Raw genomic sequence first — 17,983 nt, forward strand, 5'->3', positions numbered from 1 at the left:
AGTCTTAGTGATTTAAGCAGGAATTGGATTGATAGTGAAACTTACAAAGGCAGCTGACTGAACAGCCATGGCTCTTAACAAGCATCTTAATTGTTAATTAGCCAGTTATTGGGGTAACCAGTTTTATGAATGAATATTATTTAATTCATAAAACTTTACTTATGAAGTTACATTAATAAAGTGAACAATTAAAAACAATTTCATTCATTAGTTCTACACAGCCAGGAGCTGAGAGGCTTTGAACCAGGTGTGCACGGGGTGCATCTCCTCTTTCATCCCCCGTGGTGGGTAAGGCTGGAAGTCATTAGAAATTTTGGTGGTGTCTTGAGCTCCTAGTTCCCCACCCCTGCACCCCTTGACAGCAACCAGCTGCCCCGGTATCCACCACTGCATCCAACACCAGCGAGGAAGCTGTGTGCTTGTGCTAAAGCCACCAGCAGCGAAATAGCTAACGGTGTCACACAACATGTCATCATTAGGGTTCAGAGTCTTCCCCCATTGACATCAGTGGGACACGTAACACCTGGTCAGGTTCTCTGCAGGCTCAGGGAGACCACGCAGTAGCAGTTTCAGCCAGGTTCACATTCAGTAGGTTCTTTTCGCTAAGCTGTCCCAGTGCTGGGTAGGGGCCTGTGTTGGCCAGGAGATGGGCTGGGCCTTTCCCGACTCCTTTAAAGAACCATTTGAAAAGCATCCCCCCCAGCGCGCCCAGCTCCAGGGGCTCAGGCAGCTGATTGCCATTTGCCGTTGCAGGCCCGGCAGCGAGAGAAGATGAATGAGGAGCATAACAAGCGGCTGTCTGACACCGTGGATCGGCTGCTGAGCGAGTCCAATGAGCGGCTGCAGCTTCACTTGAAGGAGCGGATGGCAGCCTTGGAGGAAAAGGTACCAAATGCAGCATGAGGGGCAAAGGGAGACTGTGACAGCTCTGTGGAGAGTACAGCTTTGCAGCCTCTGCACAGGGGAGAGATGGGCAGAAGGGCTGGAAAAACCAGGCCTAGGATTTCCAACCTCCCTGTGAGATTGGTCGTCCCTTTCTACCGGGCATTGGGCGGCTCTGCAGATCTCACCTGTCACCTCCCAGTCCGGTCGCTAGCAGTCCCGATTCAGTGTTACTCGCTATTATCCGTATTGTGGTAGCACCTACAGGCCACTGTGCCAGGGAGCAGAAGGTCCCTGCCCCAAAGAGCGTACAGGCTAGCTAGGCGAGACTCCCACCGTGTGAGGGGCAGGGATGAGGCACGTGGTTGGCGGGGGGAAGGGGCGTTTTTTTGTGGCACATGCCGGATTGCTTGCCCTTCATTTCAGGGCTGGGGGATATTTCTCCTATAGGAGCAGTGGGGGAAGGAACCTCACTGGTATGAAGATGGAGCTTGGTAAGTTTATGAAGGGGATGATATGAGAGGGCCGCCTGTGATAGTGGGGACTGGACTCGATGGCCTCAGAGGTCCCTTCCCATCGTATGTTCTTCTCATGGCCTGGGGCAGCCCAGTGCAGGCCTGGGACAGGGGTGCGCAGTTTGCAGATATTGTTTATTCACACTCCAGTTTGTGGTAGCTGCGAGTACCCGAGGAAGGGATTTTAAAGCAGATGGTTGATGCCATAACTAGTTATTGCCAAGGTGGATCTGTCCATGCAATCGCTCCCACTGCCAATCACTGCCAGCTGAGTGTCTGGAAAATGTCACCTTCTGTTCTGACGTGTGTCCATCAGCCCGGCCCCCTCTGAGGCTCAACTTCGACCGCGTGGGCACATGTCCACTGATTGAGCTAAACGGACTCTCTCTCTCTCTCTCTCATTTTTTATGTTTAAGAATACGTTGTTGCAAGAGCTGGAAAGCACCCAAAAGCAGATCGAGGTGCAGCAGCATGACAAGGTACGTGCCGCTCCGGGGGGGCTGCCTGAGGGATCGTGCTGCCTCACTCCCAGTCCTGTGCCTGTGGCAGCCCCACTTATTGGAAACACCCTGTTTATGGGTGCAAGAGCCAGGATCCCAAAATGCCCAGCAGCACGAGTCCCATAAATAAAGCCATGCCGTGGTGTGGGTGAAAGCTGCGAGTCCCACCAGCCCCTGGTATTATTTAACAGGCACATGCTCTCCAGTCTAAGCTGTCTAAAGATTTATCCTGCCTTCGTCCCTGGCGTAACCATGCCCCTTCTAAAGGGAGCGTAAAGTTGGCCAGCTGATTCTTGCTCCCTGCCCCTTCCTCCTAGTTTATATGAGGGGGATTTGCAGAATAACTCCCGGGCTCTGGGGAAAGCCCTGCTAAGCAGGTGAAGTTTCCATAGGGTGAGTCTCCTGGACTATCTTGGTGCTTGCTGAAAGGGGTTCCACAGCCCAGGGCTGCCTGCCAAGGAAGCTGCATCCCCTATTCCCAGGCAGCTTGCCTGGTCCCTAGGAGCTCGCTCCATCTCGGCCTGAGAATTGATCTCGGCCCGGCCTGCAGCAGGGCTTGAAGATCAGGAGCAGGACTTTGCCTCTTCCTTGATGAGAAGCCAGTGTAGGGTTTAAGCAGCCCTGCTTTCATCCCCGGGCCTTGCTCATAACTATCCTTGGACTGCTCTCACCTAGCCCTTCTTCTTCTATGCTGTCTGCTGCGCCCTGACCCCTCGGGATGTATGACCATGGCCTTAGCTGTCGTCGTCTCGAAGCTGATTCGCCCTCGAAGGGCTGTGACTGCTCAGGGCAGTGCAGGGAACTGGATCTTTGGGAACTGACATGGTGCTCCATGCTTGGCGGAAGGAGCATTCAGAGAAACCCAAGTTTTGATCCGTTTGCACACTGGACTGGAGCCTGATGCGATGGTGTCACTCGGTCCTCCTCCATTTACACTAGCATCCCGTCTAGTCATTGCTGATGCATCTGGCCTCATTAGCAGTGACTTGATGGGATGTGGCTGCAACCTTCTGGGAAGGCAGGAGTTGCCATGCGGTGATAATGGTTTCCTGGCTCCGCTCCAGTCTGTGATGCTTCCTTGCCAAGCTATGGCCTCTCCATTGGCAGCTATTAAATTATAACGGGGCCACTTAGTGCAGATGCAAGTTTCTGATTAGGAAAGAGCTGCTGGCTGGCAGTGGGATTCCCTGCCAGTGCGGACTCCTTGCTGTCAGCCCTTTCGCTGGGATAAGTGCAAACCTTCACACGGCAAGGCATGGAGCGAAAGCTGGAGATCCAAGTGGGGTCGGTTCTCCTTCATGTAACAAACTAACAACAGACTCCCATTGTTTCCCTGCGTATGCATCTGTCTGTTCCCACTATAACGCACCTAGCTGTCCCTGCACAGGCCCTAGCTCATCATTTACCCTTGCCTGCATTCCCCGTGGCTTTACAGACACGTTGAAGACACCCAGAGCCTGGGACCGGTGTTATTTTATTATTATTTTTTTTTAAATAGGGTTAACTGTAGAGAAACTAGATTCCCCAAAAGCTTAGCTGCTCAGTACAAACTAACCTCCCCACCTCTCTCTCGTTTCATTCTGAACAGAGAAGGTTGTCAGATGAAATTGACAAACTGAGGTCGGAGGTTGACCAGCTAAAGACAAGAAGCGGGACATTTGCAGACAGTGTACATACGAGGTAAGGACTTCAAGCTCAGTGGTTTGAGCATTGGCCTGCTAAACCCAGGGTTGTGAGTTCAATCCTTGAGGGGGCCATTTAGGGACCTGGGGCAAAAATCTGTCTGGCGATTGGTCCTGCTTTGAGCAGGGGGTTGGACTAGATGACCTCCTGAGGTCCCTTTCAATCCTGATATTCTATGATTCTATGATTCAGGCTTGACCACAGACTGCCTTGCTGTCCCGTGATGCCGGCTTCCTAGGTGTGACGGGATCGATCAGGCCTTCTCTGCCCCCTGCAGGAGGCATCGGTTCCCTCCCTTGTTCTGGGAAAATCCACTCAGACCAGGCTACCAGCGAGACAGCCAGCAGATCGGCCAGGAAGGCTGGCCTGCTTCTTCTCAGTAACAGAGCTGGGGGAACTGGGAAGAGGAGGAGCTCCTCAGTGCTAGCCCAGAACCTCAGGGCCAGGTCAGGCCTTGCCTTCAAGTGCTACAATTAAGTGCTTGCATTTGAGAGGTTTTTTTACCCCTGTACTTAAAAATGCAGACAGCCAAATCCTGAGTTCATGCTGTTGTTTAACTGTTGAGAGAGACACGCAGCGCTTAGGTCATGGGTCACCCTGCTCCAAGCAGGTGGCCACAACTTACCGACTAAGGCAGGGAACACCTGCAATCTCGCACGTGGTCCCTTAGGGGCACTGCAGAGCAGCCCCACCTGCCACACTGGGCCATAGAAATGAACCGTGGGCTTGCTCAGTTTCCTGCTCTCTTGGATTCTCTCCCTGCACTGTGAACGATGGCCTAGGAGCGATGCTGCTGTCTTTGGGACTGGCAGGATTGAGCTGCGGATTGAGCTTACACTAGCACTGGGCTGGGGGAGCAGGGAAGCCCTGAAGGTTGCTGCGTCAGACCTGACGGCATTTGGATTCCCTCTCCATGGCGGTAGCTTCAATGGGGTGTCAGGCATTTTCAAAACAAAAAGTACCCATGTGTAGGGCTGGGGTCCCACTGGGGATGGGCTTTCCAGGGGCCAGGCTGAGGTGCTGCCTGTGCCTGAGCAGTGTTCCTTTCTCACCGCACTGTGCATGCTGGGCAGTCAGAAAGCACCTCTCCGTTCGGGAAGGGAATGGTAGGGGGTGGAATGGATGTGTGGAAGGAGGAACTGATGAGGTCCCAGTGGGGCTGGGATCATAGAATCATAGAATATCAGGGTTGAAAGGGACCTCAGGAGGTCATCTAGTCCAACCCCCTGCTCAAAGCAGGACCAACCCCCAACTAAATCATCCCAGCCAGGGCTTTGTCGAGCCTGACCTTAAAAACCTCTAAGGAAGGAGAGTCCACCACCTCCCTAGGGAACCCATTCCAGTGCTTCACCACCCTCCTAGCGAAAAAGTTTTTCCTAATATCCAACCTAGTCCTCCCCCACTGCAACTTGAGACCATTACTCCTTGTTCTGTCATCTGCCACCACTGAGAACAGTCTAGATCCATCCTCTTTGGAACCCCCTTTCAGGTAGTTGAAAGCAGCTATCAAATCCCTCCTCCCTCTTCTCTTCTGCAAACTAAACAATCCCAGTTCCCTCAGCCTCTCCTCATAAGTCATGTGCTCCAGCCCCCTAATCTTTTTTGTTGCCCTCCACTGGACTCTTTCCAATTTTTCCACCTCCTTCTTGTAGTGTGGGGCCCAAAACTGGACACAGTACTCCAGATGAGGCCTCCCCAATGCCGAATAGAGGGGAATGTTCACATCCCTCAATCTGCTGGCAATGCCCCTACTTATACAGCCCAAAATGCCGTTAGCCTTCTTGGCAACAAGGGCACACTGTTGACTCCTATCCAGCTTCTCGTCCACTGTAACCCCTAGGTCCTTTTCTGCAGAACTGCTGCCTAGCCATTCAGTCCCTAGTCTGTAGCAGTGCAGACTGAGCCCATCGAACGGTGCCCGTTTCTGCTTCCACACATGGAGTCCGAGCTGCGGCTGGTCCTGCTGGGAGCCGGACTTGCCATGATCCAATCACATGCAATATCATGCGAGATCTTGGCTCCACTGACTCAAGTAGGCTGATGGCACAGGGAGAGGAGAATGAAATCTCCACCTCCTTTTCTCTCCCCTTCCAAGACTGGATTGCCCCCTCCCTTTCATCTTCAGGCTGGGCTGGAGAACTTGTGAATTGTGTAGCCAGAAAATGGAGGTGGGAGGAGGGGCAGGGGTTCCTGGGGAGAGGCAGGGGGAGGGGCAGATTGTGTCTGGAGGCAGGATAGGGGACTTGGCGGGGGGGGTCTCTGCCCACCATCCAGAGGTTGTGGGGTTCCGACTGTGTCTCCATCTTCTGCCACTCAGTGGTTGATACAAAAGCTGGTGTCACCCAGCAGGGTCCAGCTGGGGCACTGTGGTTGGAATCCTGATCTCCCTCCGCTGGGGGTGTCAGGACAGGCCTCTCGCCAGGGTGCTGCCCCCACCCTTTCCTCCCTCCTTTTGCAGCAGGCCCTGGCTAGCAGGCGTCAAACAGGGAGGTGAAGGAGGGGCTGGGGTTTCTGTCAGGGGACACAGTCCCTTTTCTCAAACCCGCTGTGCTTTCTCGCCCCCTGTGCCTGAGCAGGATGGCCCAGTTAGCAAGGAGCTAATGGGGAAAGGGTCCCCGAGTGTTCCTGTGCCCTTCCCCCCTGGGTCTTCGATCACATCATCCCAGCAGGCCGGAGCATCAGACAGGATGCACAGAAAAGGCCAGAATAGGGTGAAGAGTACTTGTGTCCCCTCAATGACAAGTCACCCCAAACCCCGCATCTTCCTCGGAGCAGTCTGGGGACGTCCCTGGGGTCTTGGAGAACTTGTCTGTCCTCTCCAGGCCACCTGGACCCTAGAATCCACTGTAGGGGATCGACTTGCTAGACCCATCACCGCTCCCTCTGCTCCCTTTATCCCCCCCCGCCCGTAGATTAACGTCAGGGGTTAGACCCAGGGGTCTGTGTGCAGTGTTGGCTGCTGGAGCCAGTATTGCATTTGTTGCTATGCAAATTGTATTCCACCGTTAGGGAAATATGGATTGCACTTTTGTTGTCAACAAAGGGCTGCAGAGTCAGCAGATAGAGATAGGGCAAAGCCAGCTCCCATCTCCACTGGTGCAGGAAGGTGCTGTAATATTTGTTGCACACTCGGCTGTGAAGATTAAGAAGAAAAAAACAATATATAGATTGCTCCAGAAGCTTCTCTGATTTGCCGGGTGCTTTTCAGTGGTGGGGGGTTCTTTGCTGCCTTTGGAATGGGAGAAGCATTGATTGAGGTTCTCCACGGTGACTGTTCCCCGCCCCGTTTCACTGAATCTAGTGGTCTTTTCTGGCCACAATGATTTTTGTACAAATGTAACCATCGCGGCAAACACCAGGAAAACAATTTTTTTAAAGCCTATCATGCAGTTTCCCATCTGTAGGGAGGAGGCAAGTCCAGATCATGGCCAGGCCACTCTGCACACTTGGTTGCATTGGCTAAAGTCCTCAATGAGATTACTGCGGCTTTATGATCCAGTGAAGCAACTGTGCAGCAGAGGGCAGTATCTTGTCACAGGCTCCCCTAGGAAAAAGAGCACGGGACATCTTAGCAACATCGGCTGCCCAGGTCTCCATTTCACTCCACTCGAAAACCCAAATATTTTGATTTAAATACACTGCTGTGATGGTTCTTGGGAGTTGTAGTTCGGGTGCCTCATGTCCCATTGTCATCTATGGGCCAGGCTCACCAGCTGGACTACATCTCCCATGATACACCATGGCCAGGGCCTCCCTGATATAATCTTGCCTCGCCAAGAAAAGAGACTGGTGCAACATGGGAGATGCAGTCCAACTAGGAAACTCAGCCCATAAGGGAGGATGGAGGTATGAGGCCCCCAAACTATGACTCCCATGAGGCACCATGGCAGCATTTTAGATCTGACATTTTACTAGGTTTGGCCGAAATTTTTTACTTTTTGAATTTCCATCAAAAAGTCAAAAATTTTCATGTAAAATGTAGACAAAAAATCAAAATATTAGTTGTGGACGTTTTCCATGGCAAAGCACCCCGTTTTCTGCGAGGAAGCAAAAGCGCATACTGCCTACTCACCGTCCACATCCGCTCAGACTCTCTCCTCAGACAATCTGATCCTTTTGTCCCATCTATGACTGAGGCAGTGGGCAGCAGGGACTGTTGACAGAGGAACGATGGTTTTAAAGTTTCTGGTCAGAGACCACAGCCAGCAGGTCCTGTAGGGAACTTGGTGGGAGAGAGAGAGAGTCCCTGGCAGCTGTTCTCTGACTTCTCCAAAGACCCTCCAGTAGGTCCAAGTGCAATCAGCTGTAGAGCCCACAGCAGCTGCACCATCCCTTGGAAAAGGGCTTAGAATTGCCTTTGATGCTGTTATTCCCCAATGGCCAGGGCTTGCCATCCCCCAGTCTGCACCTGAAGTGGAGGAGCCAGTATGTGGTCAAGAATGGATCTGAGATGGAGTTGGCTGGATATGTGGTAGGGGCCAGTAGCATGGGGCATTGACAAGAGGATTCGGGGTTACTGCCGGAAGAAGCTGGGATGTGTCTGAAGAGCGCGCCGGCGGTTCTTAGAATGGCGCCAGCACCCAGCAGCTTGACCAAGTTAATGACTGAGTATCCTAGGGCAACCCACTTGCAGACCCTCCTGTGACAGGCTGCAGCATGACAAGCGTGCCTGCCTCAGTTTCCTTTCTTCTGAGTAACTCTACACCGGGCTCTTTTGGCCCTCCTTGGGGCTGGTTTATTACCAAGCCATTGTGTAAATAGTCCAAAACAAATCTCCACACATAGTCACCCCCAGTGCATGTGGGCCTTGAAATCCCAGGACAGATAGTCCCCTGGTGCTCCCCATACCTGGGCTTGTCGTCGGTCCTCTCCTGTTGTTCTGCCAGGACAGCCACCGCAGCCCTTCCAGGTAGAGTACAACACCGCTCTTCCCAGAGGGGCCCCCACTGCCTCTCTGCTGGGAGATCATCCTCACCATCACCCCCCCCCCATTCCATTAACCTCTCCTGGCATGGAGATGCCCATGGGTAAGCCCCCTGCTGCTTCCCTGCCTTCAGCCCTGTCTGGCCCTCGGCTTCCGCTTTCCAGCTTAGACATCAGCAGGCAGCTCCCTCTGCTGCTCTTCTGCCTTCAATCCTCTCCATTCCTCTAGCCCTGGGTTGGGGACGCCAGCCAGCCAACCTCTCTTGCTGCTCTCCTGCCTTTAGCCTTCCCCCAACACCCTCTTACAGCTTCCTTCAGGGACTTTCTCCGGGTCTCTGCAGCTCTCACCTGCCCTCTTCCTGACTGACCCGCTCTCTGCCCCATTTATATGGCCCAGGTGCCTTCCTTTAAAGCCCAGTTAGGTAGCTGCCGTGTCACAGCGCCAGTGCCACGCTGTGACACAGCTCATGGCTTTCCCAAGGAGGCAGCTGGTCATTGATCTGCCGTACCTAGATAGGTGGCTCATCAGGGACCCTATGCCCCATCACCGTAAGTGCCTAGAACTGTTCGGAATTTCTGGCAAGGAAACCAAGCCCTGGCCTCAGCCTGCCCCTCATGTCCAGCACTGCCGTGGAGCGAGTATTTCCATGAGATAGGACAGTGCAGAAAGCATCGCCTCTTCCCATTCCAACAGTCTGCTGAGACCCCGGCTCCCCGCCTGCCCCAGCCCTGCCCTCTCCTTGAGAGACAGGCTCTGTCTCCGGGGTTGTTTCTGGGGATCCGTATTGCTGACACCTGCAATTTCCTCTTCAGTCAGGACCTCCCGTGCCAGGCTTGCTGAGTTTCCTCCTTGTCCCCTCAGGAGGTGGGAGAGCCCAGCTGGTGTGTTGTGACACACCCACGCAGCTGGGGGAGCAAAGCTGATCTGTGTACCCACACTGTGAGCAGCGGGGATGCTGTGAGGTGTTTCTGGGGCAGGCAGCACCAGTCACAACAGAGGGTGGCACAGTAGGGAAGGGGCAGACACGCCCTGCCCTCCTGCTAGCTTGGGTGGAGAAAGGGCCAGTGGCTGAGGTTTCCAAAGCAGACTTGGCAATTTAGCCACGCAAACCCCGTTAATTTCAATGGGATTTGTGTGTCTGAATGCCCAAGTCCGCTTTGAGCATCTCAACTGGTAGCCATGACGTCTCCCTACCTAGATAACCTCTCATGGCCGACCCAGAACTTGTCTGTACCCAGGAGAGTCGCCTCTCCAGTCCCTGACCAATCCAGCTCGCTGCATGGTGCCCCGCTTCCCTGGCTCTGTGCCGCATCACCTCCCCCTCACCAGACGTTCTGGATGTTCCCAGCCTCCCCTCATGCAAGAATGAGCAACCTGGGTTCCTTCCTGCTTCTCCATAACAGGAGGATGTCAGGCAAGGTCCAAGCCCAAGATGGTCACTCCATGCCCGTGGTTGGTCAGCCTCCTCCAGATGTCAGTGGGTTCTGCCTGTGCAGCCAGAGCTGTCAACCCCGTGGGAAATCAAGCGCACCTGCCTTCTCAGTCCTGCCCTGACATGGGAGAGGCTGTGTCAGGGTTCCCTCCCCAATCTGAACTCTGGGGTACAGATGTGGGGACCCGCATGAAAGACCCCTAAGCTTATATTTCACCAGCTTAGGTTAAAAACTTCCCCAAGGCACAAATTCCTTTCCTTATCCTTGGATGGTATTGCTGCCACAACAAAGTGATGTAAACAAACATTCAGGGAGGGACCACTTGGAGTCCTACCCCCCCCCCAAAAATATCCCCCCAAGCCCCTTCACCCCCTTTTCTAGGGGGGCTTGAGAATAATAATAATATACCAACCAATAGGTTAACAAATCTCTGGTTTTTAGGACACTGAAAATCAATCAGGTTCTTAAAAGAAGAATTTTATTTAAAAAAAAGAAAAAGAATCACACCTGCAAAATCAGGATGGAAGATAACTTTACAGGGTAAATAAAAAGATTTAAAACACAGAGGAGTCCCCTCTAACTCTGCTTCCCAGTTACAAACCAGGAATAAAATTACCTCTTAGCATAGGGAAAATTCACAAGCTAAAACGAAAGATAAACTAACGCATTTCCTTGCTATTCCTTACAATTTCTGCAGTTTTAGATGCATCATTTCAGGATCTTGTTAGGAGCTGGTTTACCTGCTTGGTCTTTCTCTTTGTCCCGAGAGGAACCAACAAAAAGAGCACTAACAAAAATTTACCCCCACCCCCCAGATTTGAAAATATCTTCTTTCCCCATTGGTTCTTTTGGTCAGGTGCTAACTAGGTTAATTGAACTGATTAACTCCTTCCAGGTAAGTGATTCTGTACCTCTGGCCAGGAGGGATTTTATGTTACTGCATACATAAAGGTTGTTACCCTTCCCTTCATATTTATGACAGGCTGGATCTGGCGGGAAAGGTGTCGAACACTCTCCTGCAGTCTAGGGGGAATGCCATGTCAAGGCGTGGCTCCGGGGCTAGAGGTGACCATGGATTGCCTGCGCTTCTACGGCTTCCCCAAGGGAGGCTAGAAAGGGCCGAGCGGGTAGTACTGCCTTAAATGCCATTTTGTGGCAAGGTAACAGGATACGTATTTGCCTGCTGCCCACTTGGTTAGGGTGTTTGGGCAGGTTGGTCCTCCTCGTTCATCCACCTGCTGGGTCCGGACTCTGCACCTCGGGTGGAATCCTGAGCCCGCCAAAGTCAATGGTGAAATTCTCAAGAGCCAGGATTTCCCCCCTGAGCTCCGCTAGACACATTAGCTCAGTGGTTTGAGCATTGGTCTGCTAAACCCAGGGTTGTGAGTTCAATCCTTGAGGGGGCTATTTAGGGATCTGGGGCAAAAATCTGTCTGGGGATTGGTCCTGCTTTGAGCAGGGGGTTGGACTAGATGACCTCCTGAGGTCTCTTCCATCCCTGATAGTCTATGATTAGCTGCCTGAGTTTGTGTCCAGGGGGGTCTTTCTCCTCGTCAGTGTCAGTTCTCAACATCAATGAGCTGCCTGCTGTGTTCTGCAACCCCTCCCCCGTCCTCCCGATTGGTCATGAAGGAAGAGTTTCAGAACTATTCCTGATTTCCTTGCTGCTGCTGCCATTGGGGCAAGGAAACCACCACACACACCCCCATCCCCCGTTCCCACATCTTCTCTCTGGCCTGTCCCCCAAGGAGGAGAAGCTGTGGTATTCCTTAGGGGTCTGACAGACACCTGGGTCACATCCAGAGAAGAATCCAGTTCAGGTCTTCAAACCCTCTTGTGTTTGCTAGTCTGGGACCTAGAGAGGGGTCCAGTCCTCTGCAGCAGCTGGACCAAACCCTGTACTGGTGAGAGATATCTGGCAGGATCGGAGGGGAATTATTTCCACAAGGGCAATAGCCTCTTCTTAAACCTCTAGAGAGAGAAGAGGTCTCAGCAGAGGATGGCCACTGTGCAGTCAGTCTGATTATAGAAGTGACCATTCTGATGGTCTGACCTCCTGCATCACACAGGCCAGACAACCTCACTCAGCAATTCCTGCATCCAGCCCAGAGCTTCCGGCTGAGCTAACAGGGAGCTTTTCGAGACACCCTTGTCTGAAAGACTCCAAGTGCCCCTTGCAATCTGTCCCATTAGTTAAGTGTCCCTTGTTGTCAGGGCCGGCTCTGGCTTTTTTGCCGCCCAAGGCAAAAAAGCCTCCTGCCCCCACCCAGCCCCCCCCAGCGCGGCAGGAGAGGGCGCTGAGCCCGGCCGTGGACCGCTCTCCCCAACCGGCCGGAGCGCCGGGGGTAGGGCGGCGAGCTCGGCCAGGGCTCCGCTCTCCCCGACTGGCCGGAGCGCCGGGGAGAGGGCGGCAAGCCGGCCGGGGCTCTGCTCTCCCCGGCGGCCAGAGCCAGAGCGCCGCGCTGCCCCCCTCCAGGTGCCGCCCCAAGCACAAGGTTGGTGGGCTGGTGCCTGGAGCCGGCCCTGCTTGTTGTCTCTTCATTCATTCACCCCCTGCTGTGACCTAAGGCACTCTAGTGCCTTTGGCCTGGAAATTCCATTTGAAACCATCCCTTTCCGCTCGGTTAAGGGACTGCTGTTCATAGGAATTGCCAGACCAGACCAGGGGTCCATCTAGTCCAGGATTCTGTCTCCCAACAGTGGCCAGTGCCAGCTGCTTCAGAGGAAGGTGACCGAACCCCCTAGGAATACCCTGCCCAAGAGGGAAGTTTGTCCCTAACCCCATCAGTTAAAGGTTGGCTTAGTAATATACCAACCTAGAGCACAAGGGTTCCCTAGAAAAAGGAGACTGGGATCTATCTAATCTTCTCTTGCTCCATCAGTCCGGGCTGGTCAAGCAGGCAGTGCATTGTACTCCTATAAAGCTTCTATCAGCACCTGTCTGGAATGCCTTTCCTGTACAGAGATGGGCCTGAGCTGCAAAACTCAGCTGAGGCTCGTCGACCTGGCTCTGGAGGGCAGCTGTGTAAATTGTGCGGCTGATTGGGTGAGCACCAAAGCAGCATGTCACCTCCCTGGCAATGAACTCCATTGCAAAAAAGGCACCGGAAGCGGTGCAGGGATAGTTGGTGACCTAGCCCTCAGCCTGGAGAGCGGTAACATTTGCTGAGGACAGCAGAACTGGCAATCTCATTCGTAACGGGGAGTGTCCTACATCCCCCTTTGGAAAGAGTCACACATGAGGGGGATGGCTCAGGGAATTGCTGAGGGAATCGGAAGTGAGCCTGTGTAGGGTGCTGTATCTGAAAAGCACGACATGGAGTGGTGGGTAAAGCTCTGGAAAGTGCTGGCCATGAAAGAGATCAGGGCCAGATTACAAAGGTATTTAGGAATCTAACGATGCAGATAGGTACCTAATGAGAGTGACAAAAGCTCCAAAACAGACTAGTCACCTGACTCCCACTGGAAATCACTGGGATCGAGGCACCTAACACATTTTGTCTCCTAGTGGGATTTTCAAAAGTGCCTAATTGAGATAGGTGCCGAAATACCAGAGACTTCCAATGCAAGTCAGGCTCCTGACCTGGTTAGGTGCTTTTGTCCATCCCACTAGGCACCTGTCTGCCCCTTTTGGTGCCTATACCTTTGTCGATCTGGCCCTAAGAGACTAGGGCTAGGAGCAAAGTGAAGTGGGGAAGGCCTTGCCCACCTGCGGCACAGAAGGCCAACATGATTCCAGGCTGCATGACAAGTGCTGTCGTAATGAAGACAGGGAAACGATTCGGTCACTGGACAAAGGCGGGGTGAGGCCACATCTGAAACTTGCCGGGGCTGAGCTCCTGCACTGCACAGAGGCGTGGCAGGGAGAGTGGCTCAAACATTTGCCAGCCAAAAGGGTTTTTCAGATGAAATAAATAAAACCTGTCCATTGGTGGGAACCCCCCTGCCCTGAATGCTTAGCTTTAAACTGGAATTTTTCAGCTTTTTGATGAACCCCCAAGAAACGTTGAAGAAAAAAATGTGACAAAAAGGAAACAGTTTGGGTTTTGTTGAAATTTTTGGTGGTGGTGCTCGGGGTAGGTAGCGGATCACTTCCTGGCCAGCTTTAGTGGCAGATCTTCACCACGGGGAGAGGCTGAAGTGGGCTATGGAGAAGAGAAGACTGCAGGGGAATCTTAGGGGGCTTGAGTCCTGTCGGGAAGATCAGAAGAGTTTGGCTGAGAACTGTATGAACTCAGGGACCGGGGATCTCAGGGAAATGAGTAAATACACTGCAGGGGCTTTTCTTAGTGGCTCGGTTCTCTTAGCCAGGTGGTCGGTACCTGTGCTGCCTAGCACACGGAGGCGCAAGAAAACATGGTCTGTTACTTGGGCCCAGATCCTGAGCTGAGTGGGAGTTAGATACCTAAATCTCTTTGAGGAGCGGGGCCTTGGGCGCCAGTTGCATCACGGGTTTGGCTGGTTACCTGCACTAGCTCTTGCTCACACCCACCAGGTGGAACTGCCTCTCCAGAGTCGGGGTGGGGAGATATTTCCCTGGGATCTAGAGACAGTGAGGTAGGGGCTTCACTTTCCTCCAGAGCCCTGAGCAGGCACTGTCAGTTCAGGTCAGGTGGTCACAGCCCCGGGAACTCAGACTTCCCCATCTCCATCTCTCTTTCCCTTCAGTGCAAGCCCAGGCTGGGCACGGAGTGCACTGGCTTGGCCTGTGGGGCAGGAGACGGGTTTAGCAGCCTGCTGCATGAGCCAGCTCGCCCCAGGCAGGAGGGGCTGCGCCTGTGTTGTCATAACCGCAGCATTTCACACTGTGGCTCTTCTCCCTCATTCTCGTAGGTCCCACGTGGGTAGCGCCACGGACCTTAGGTACCCCCTGAGCACGGTGGTTCACGCCCCCGCCGAGACCTTCGGGACGCCTCCTGGACTGCACCGGTCACAGATGGGTCGCTTTGCAGCTCTGCGGGAAGAACCTCCCAAGGTAAAATCTCCCAGTGTCAACCTTGCTCCGAGTGCGGCTCATGGCTGATCTCAAGCCAGCGCCTCCGAGGGCAGCGGCCGGCCTGCGTGCAGGCTCCGGTTACGCCTGCAGCTTGGAGTGTGTTACAGATCTTTTGCAACTGAAACAGCTGTGGCAGCTGCCTGTGTCCTTTCAAATGAGGGGGGGCTTTGCTGGGGTCATTAGGCCGGGACAGCTGCAGGGCTATTGCCCTAAACCCCCTTCTTATCAAGAGGTTCCTTATTGTGTGGGGGAGTGACAGGACCGTGGCCAAGCCAGCACTTACTCCCTGATTTAAAGCGCAGGGTGAAGTGGGTTCATGGTGCAGTTACACCACACCGGATGCACGTGGCACGGGACGGGCATGGGGGTTGAGGGACAGCAGAGCCGGCCGGTGTGCACTTATGGCCTTTGGTGAATAGAGAGCACTGCCCTGAGCAGAGTGTCTCTGTTGCTGCATTTCCCTGGGGAACGGGGGAGGGCCTGGATCCTCTCACCAGGATCGGGCTCTGGAGGCATGTGGGGGCCCCGTTCCATGGGACTTAGCTCTGGGGGTGGGGCTCTCCCTTCAGCCCGGCTTAAGGGGGCGTCCCCTCTCCCCGGGACCCAAGTCGAGAGGGAAATGTGTCCCCAGGGCCCAGCTCTGCGGGGCGTGTGGGGACCCTTTGCCCTAGGACCCATGTCTGGGGGCCCCTCTCCCCAGGAACCAGGTTGAGAGGGAAGGCTTTCCCCAAGGTCTGGCTCTGGAGGTCATATGGGGGGCCGTCTCCCTGGGGACCGGTAGCACAGTGTGTTTGATCCAAGGAGCCTGGTTCTTTGTGCACTAGAGTCTCCTGGCACAGTTGCGAGAGGGAGGTTCACACAGGAATGAGGGGCACTCGGAGGCACCTCACCAGGGAGCAGGTCCTGCCCCTGCTCAAGGGGAGCCAGTGCTGGCTGCTTCATGGCTTGGTCCCAGCTCCTCAAAGGTATTTAGGAGCCTAACTCCCATGGGTTGGGCCCTGGCCTCTGCTGCGTGGTGGGGAAGTAGTGACCTGTGTGGGGTCTGCCGTCTCTCAGGACTGGGAGCAGACCCAGCCAGGCGGTGTCCTGGCCACCGTGTCTCACGCCTTCGACAGCGACCCGGAAATCTCGGACGTGGAGGAGGAGGATCGCGAGGCACTCTTCAGCTCCATGGACGTGCTGTCCCCCAGCGGGCACTCCGACGCCCAGACCCTAGCCATCATGCTGCAGGAGCAGCTGGACGCCATTAATGAGGAGATCAGGTAAAGTCTGCGGAGTGTCTGGTTCTGTGTGCTGCAGTGAAGGGCAGGAGGGCGGGGGATGTGGGTGCAGGGGCAGGTGGGGAGGGGGAATTTGGGGGCATGCAGGGGAATGTGGGAGGGGCAGGAGGGTGGGGGATGTGGGTGCAGGGGCAGGTGGGGAGGGGGAATTTGGGGGCATGCAGGGGAATGTGGGAGGGGCAGGAGGTGGGGGAATTTGGGGGCATGCAGGGGAATGTGGGGAGGGGCAGGAGGCGGGGGGGATTTGGGGGCATGCAGGGGAATATGGTGAGGGGCAGGAGGCGGGGGAATGTGGGGGCGTGCAGGGAAATGTGGGGAGGGGCAGGAGGCGGGGAAATTTGGGGGAGTGCAGGGGAATGTGGGGAGGGGCAAGAGGTGGGGGGAATGTGGGGGCATGCAGGGGAATGTGGGAAGGGCAGGAGGCGGGGGGAATTTGGGGGCGTGCAGGGGAATGTGGGGAGGGGCAGGAGAATTCGGGGCTGTGCAGGGGAATGTGGGGAGGGGGATTCTGGAGGACAGGAGTGTGGGAATTTAGCTGTACCCTCTGGCTGCTTTGCCCTGCTCTGGTGACCGAGATCTGCTGTAAACCCAGCGGGCCGGGTTACTCGGCTCAGGGTCCTTGCGCTGCCCAGAGTGGATGAAAGCAGCTGGAGCACCCTCAGGAACTTGTGGGCGTTCCAGTGGGGGGAAGGATGGAAGGCTGAGACCAGAGTGATTTGGAGAGATGAAGCATCGGGGGCAGCATCCTCTAGGGGCCCCTTGGGCCGTGTTCACATGTGACATTTTTAACTAAGAAAAGCCCTGGGAGCCCCCAGACGAAGCCTCGCTGTGCTGGAGTTACGGGGAAGGGTTCATGTCACAATACACTGCAGGGGCTCCCAAACAACCTTCGTTCTGCCTGGTTTCGGGGGGGCCATCACTCTTACTCCTGAGGGACGGGGCCCGGCTGCCCCTGCTGGAGTGGAGAAGGGGGCCCCGTGCCGCTGTCTCCCTGAGAGGGGACGGGGGCGTCCTGGCACTGCAGGGGGGAGGGGGGAGCCCTGTGGTGCCATCCCGCTTGGCTGCTGGCATCTGGGAGCAGCGGAGGCAGGAGGTCGCTGGGGGACCCCCCGGAATGGCGACTGAGCCGTCAGCGGGGAAGCGGGAATTCTGCCACGCCTCACGCCGTCTGCAATTCCTCAGGATGATTCAAGAGGAGAAGGAATCCACGGAGCTGCGCGCCGAGGAGCTGGAGACCCGCGTCACGAGTGGCAGCATGGAGGGCTTGAACCTGATGCAGCTGCGCAAACGGGCTTCCATCCCCACCTCCCTGACAGCCCTGTCCCTGGCCAGCTCCTCACCCCCGGTCAGCGGGCGCTCCACCCCGAAGCTGTCCTCCCGCAGCGCCGCTCAGGACCTGGACCGCATGGGGATCATGACGCTGGTGAGCCGGGTGGGATGTGCCAGTGCGAGCCAAGGCCGCTGAACCCACAGGGGCCCACGGGCGCCGCTCTAGGATCTCCCCACACAGCGCCTGCCTTCCTGAGGGGCAGGGGCGCAGCACAGTGTCTCTGAGCTGTGGATGCTGCTCACTAGAATGTCATGGCCTGTTGTGTGATCATTCGCACGCCTGCTCCCGGCCAGCGCAACTCTGCTGCTACCCCATGGAAAGGGGGTCACGAGGGCAGCTGGGAGGCCTGGGGGAGGCGGGGGTTGATGGGGGGGTGAATGCAGGGGTGGGTATGAGGGCACAAGGGCAATGTGTGAATGAAGGTGGGGCGAGTGGGGATG

The 17,983-nt window shown here is 55.1% G+C and overlaps 1 protein-coding gene across 5 annotated transcripts in view; it reads left to right on the forward strand.

The window, feature by feature from the left end:
• PPFIA4 (PTPRF interacting protein alpha 4) overlaps positions 1–17,983 on the forward strand; it is a 200,136-nt gene that overhangs the window by 133,576 nt on the left and 48,577 nt on the right. For all 5 annotated transcript variants that reach the window (XM_054028331.1, XM_054028334.1, XM_054028335.1 and 2 more), the window contains exons 11-16: positions 754–885; positions 1,814–1,876; positions 3,486–3,577; positions 14,771–14,912; positions 15,990–16,195; positions 17,396–17,636. In XM_054028331.1, coding sequence (XP_053884306.1) covers positions 754–885; positions 1,814–1,876; positions 3,486–3,577; positions 14,771–14,912; positions 15,990–16,195; positions 17,396–17,636 — 876 coding nt within the window. The remainder of the gene's footprint in view (positions 1–753; positions 886–1,813; positions 1,877–3,485; positions 3,578–14,770; positions 14,913–15,989; positions 16,196–17,395; positions 17,637–17,983) is intronic.

This window comes from Malaclemys terrapin, chromosome 4 (assembly GCF_027887155.1).
Source record: "Malaclemys terrapin pileata isolate rMalTer1 chromosome 4, rMalTer1.hap1, whole genome shotgun sequence".
NCBI lineage: Eukaryota > Metazoa > Chordata > Testudines > Emydidae > Malaclemys > Malaclemys terrapin.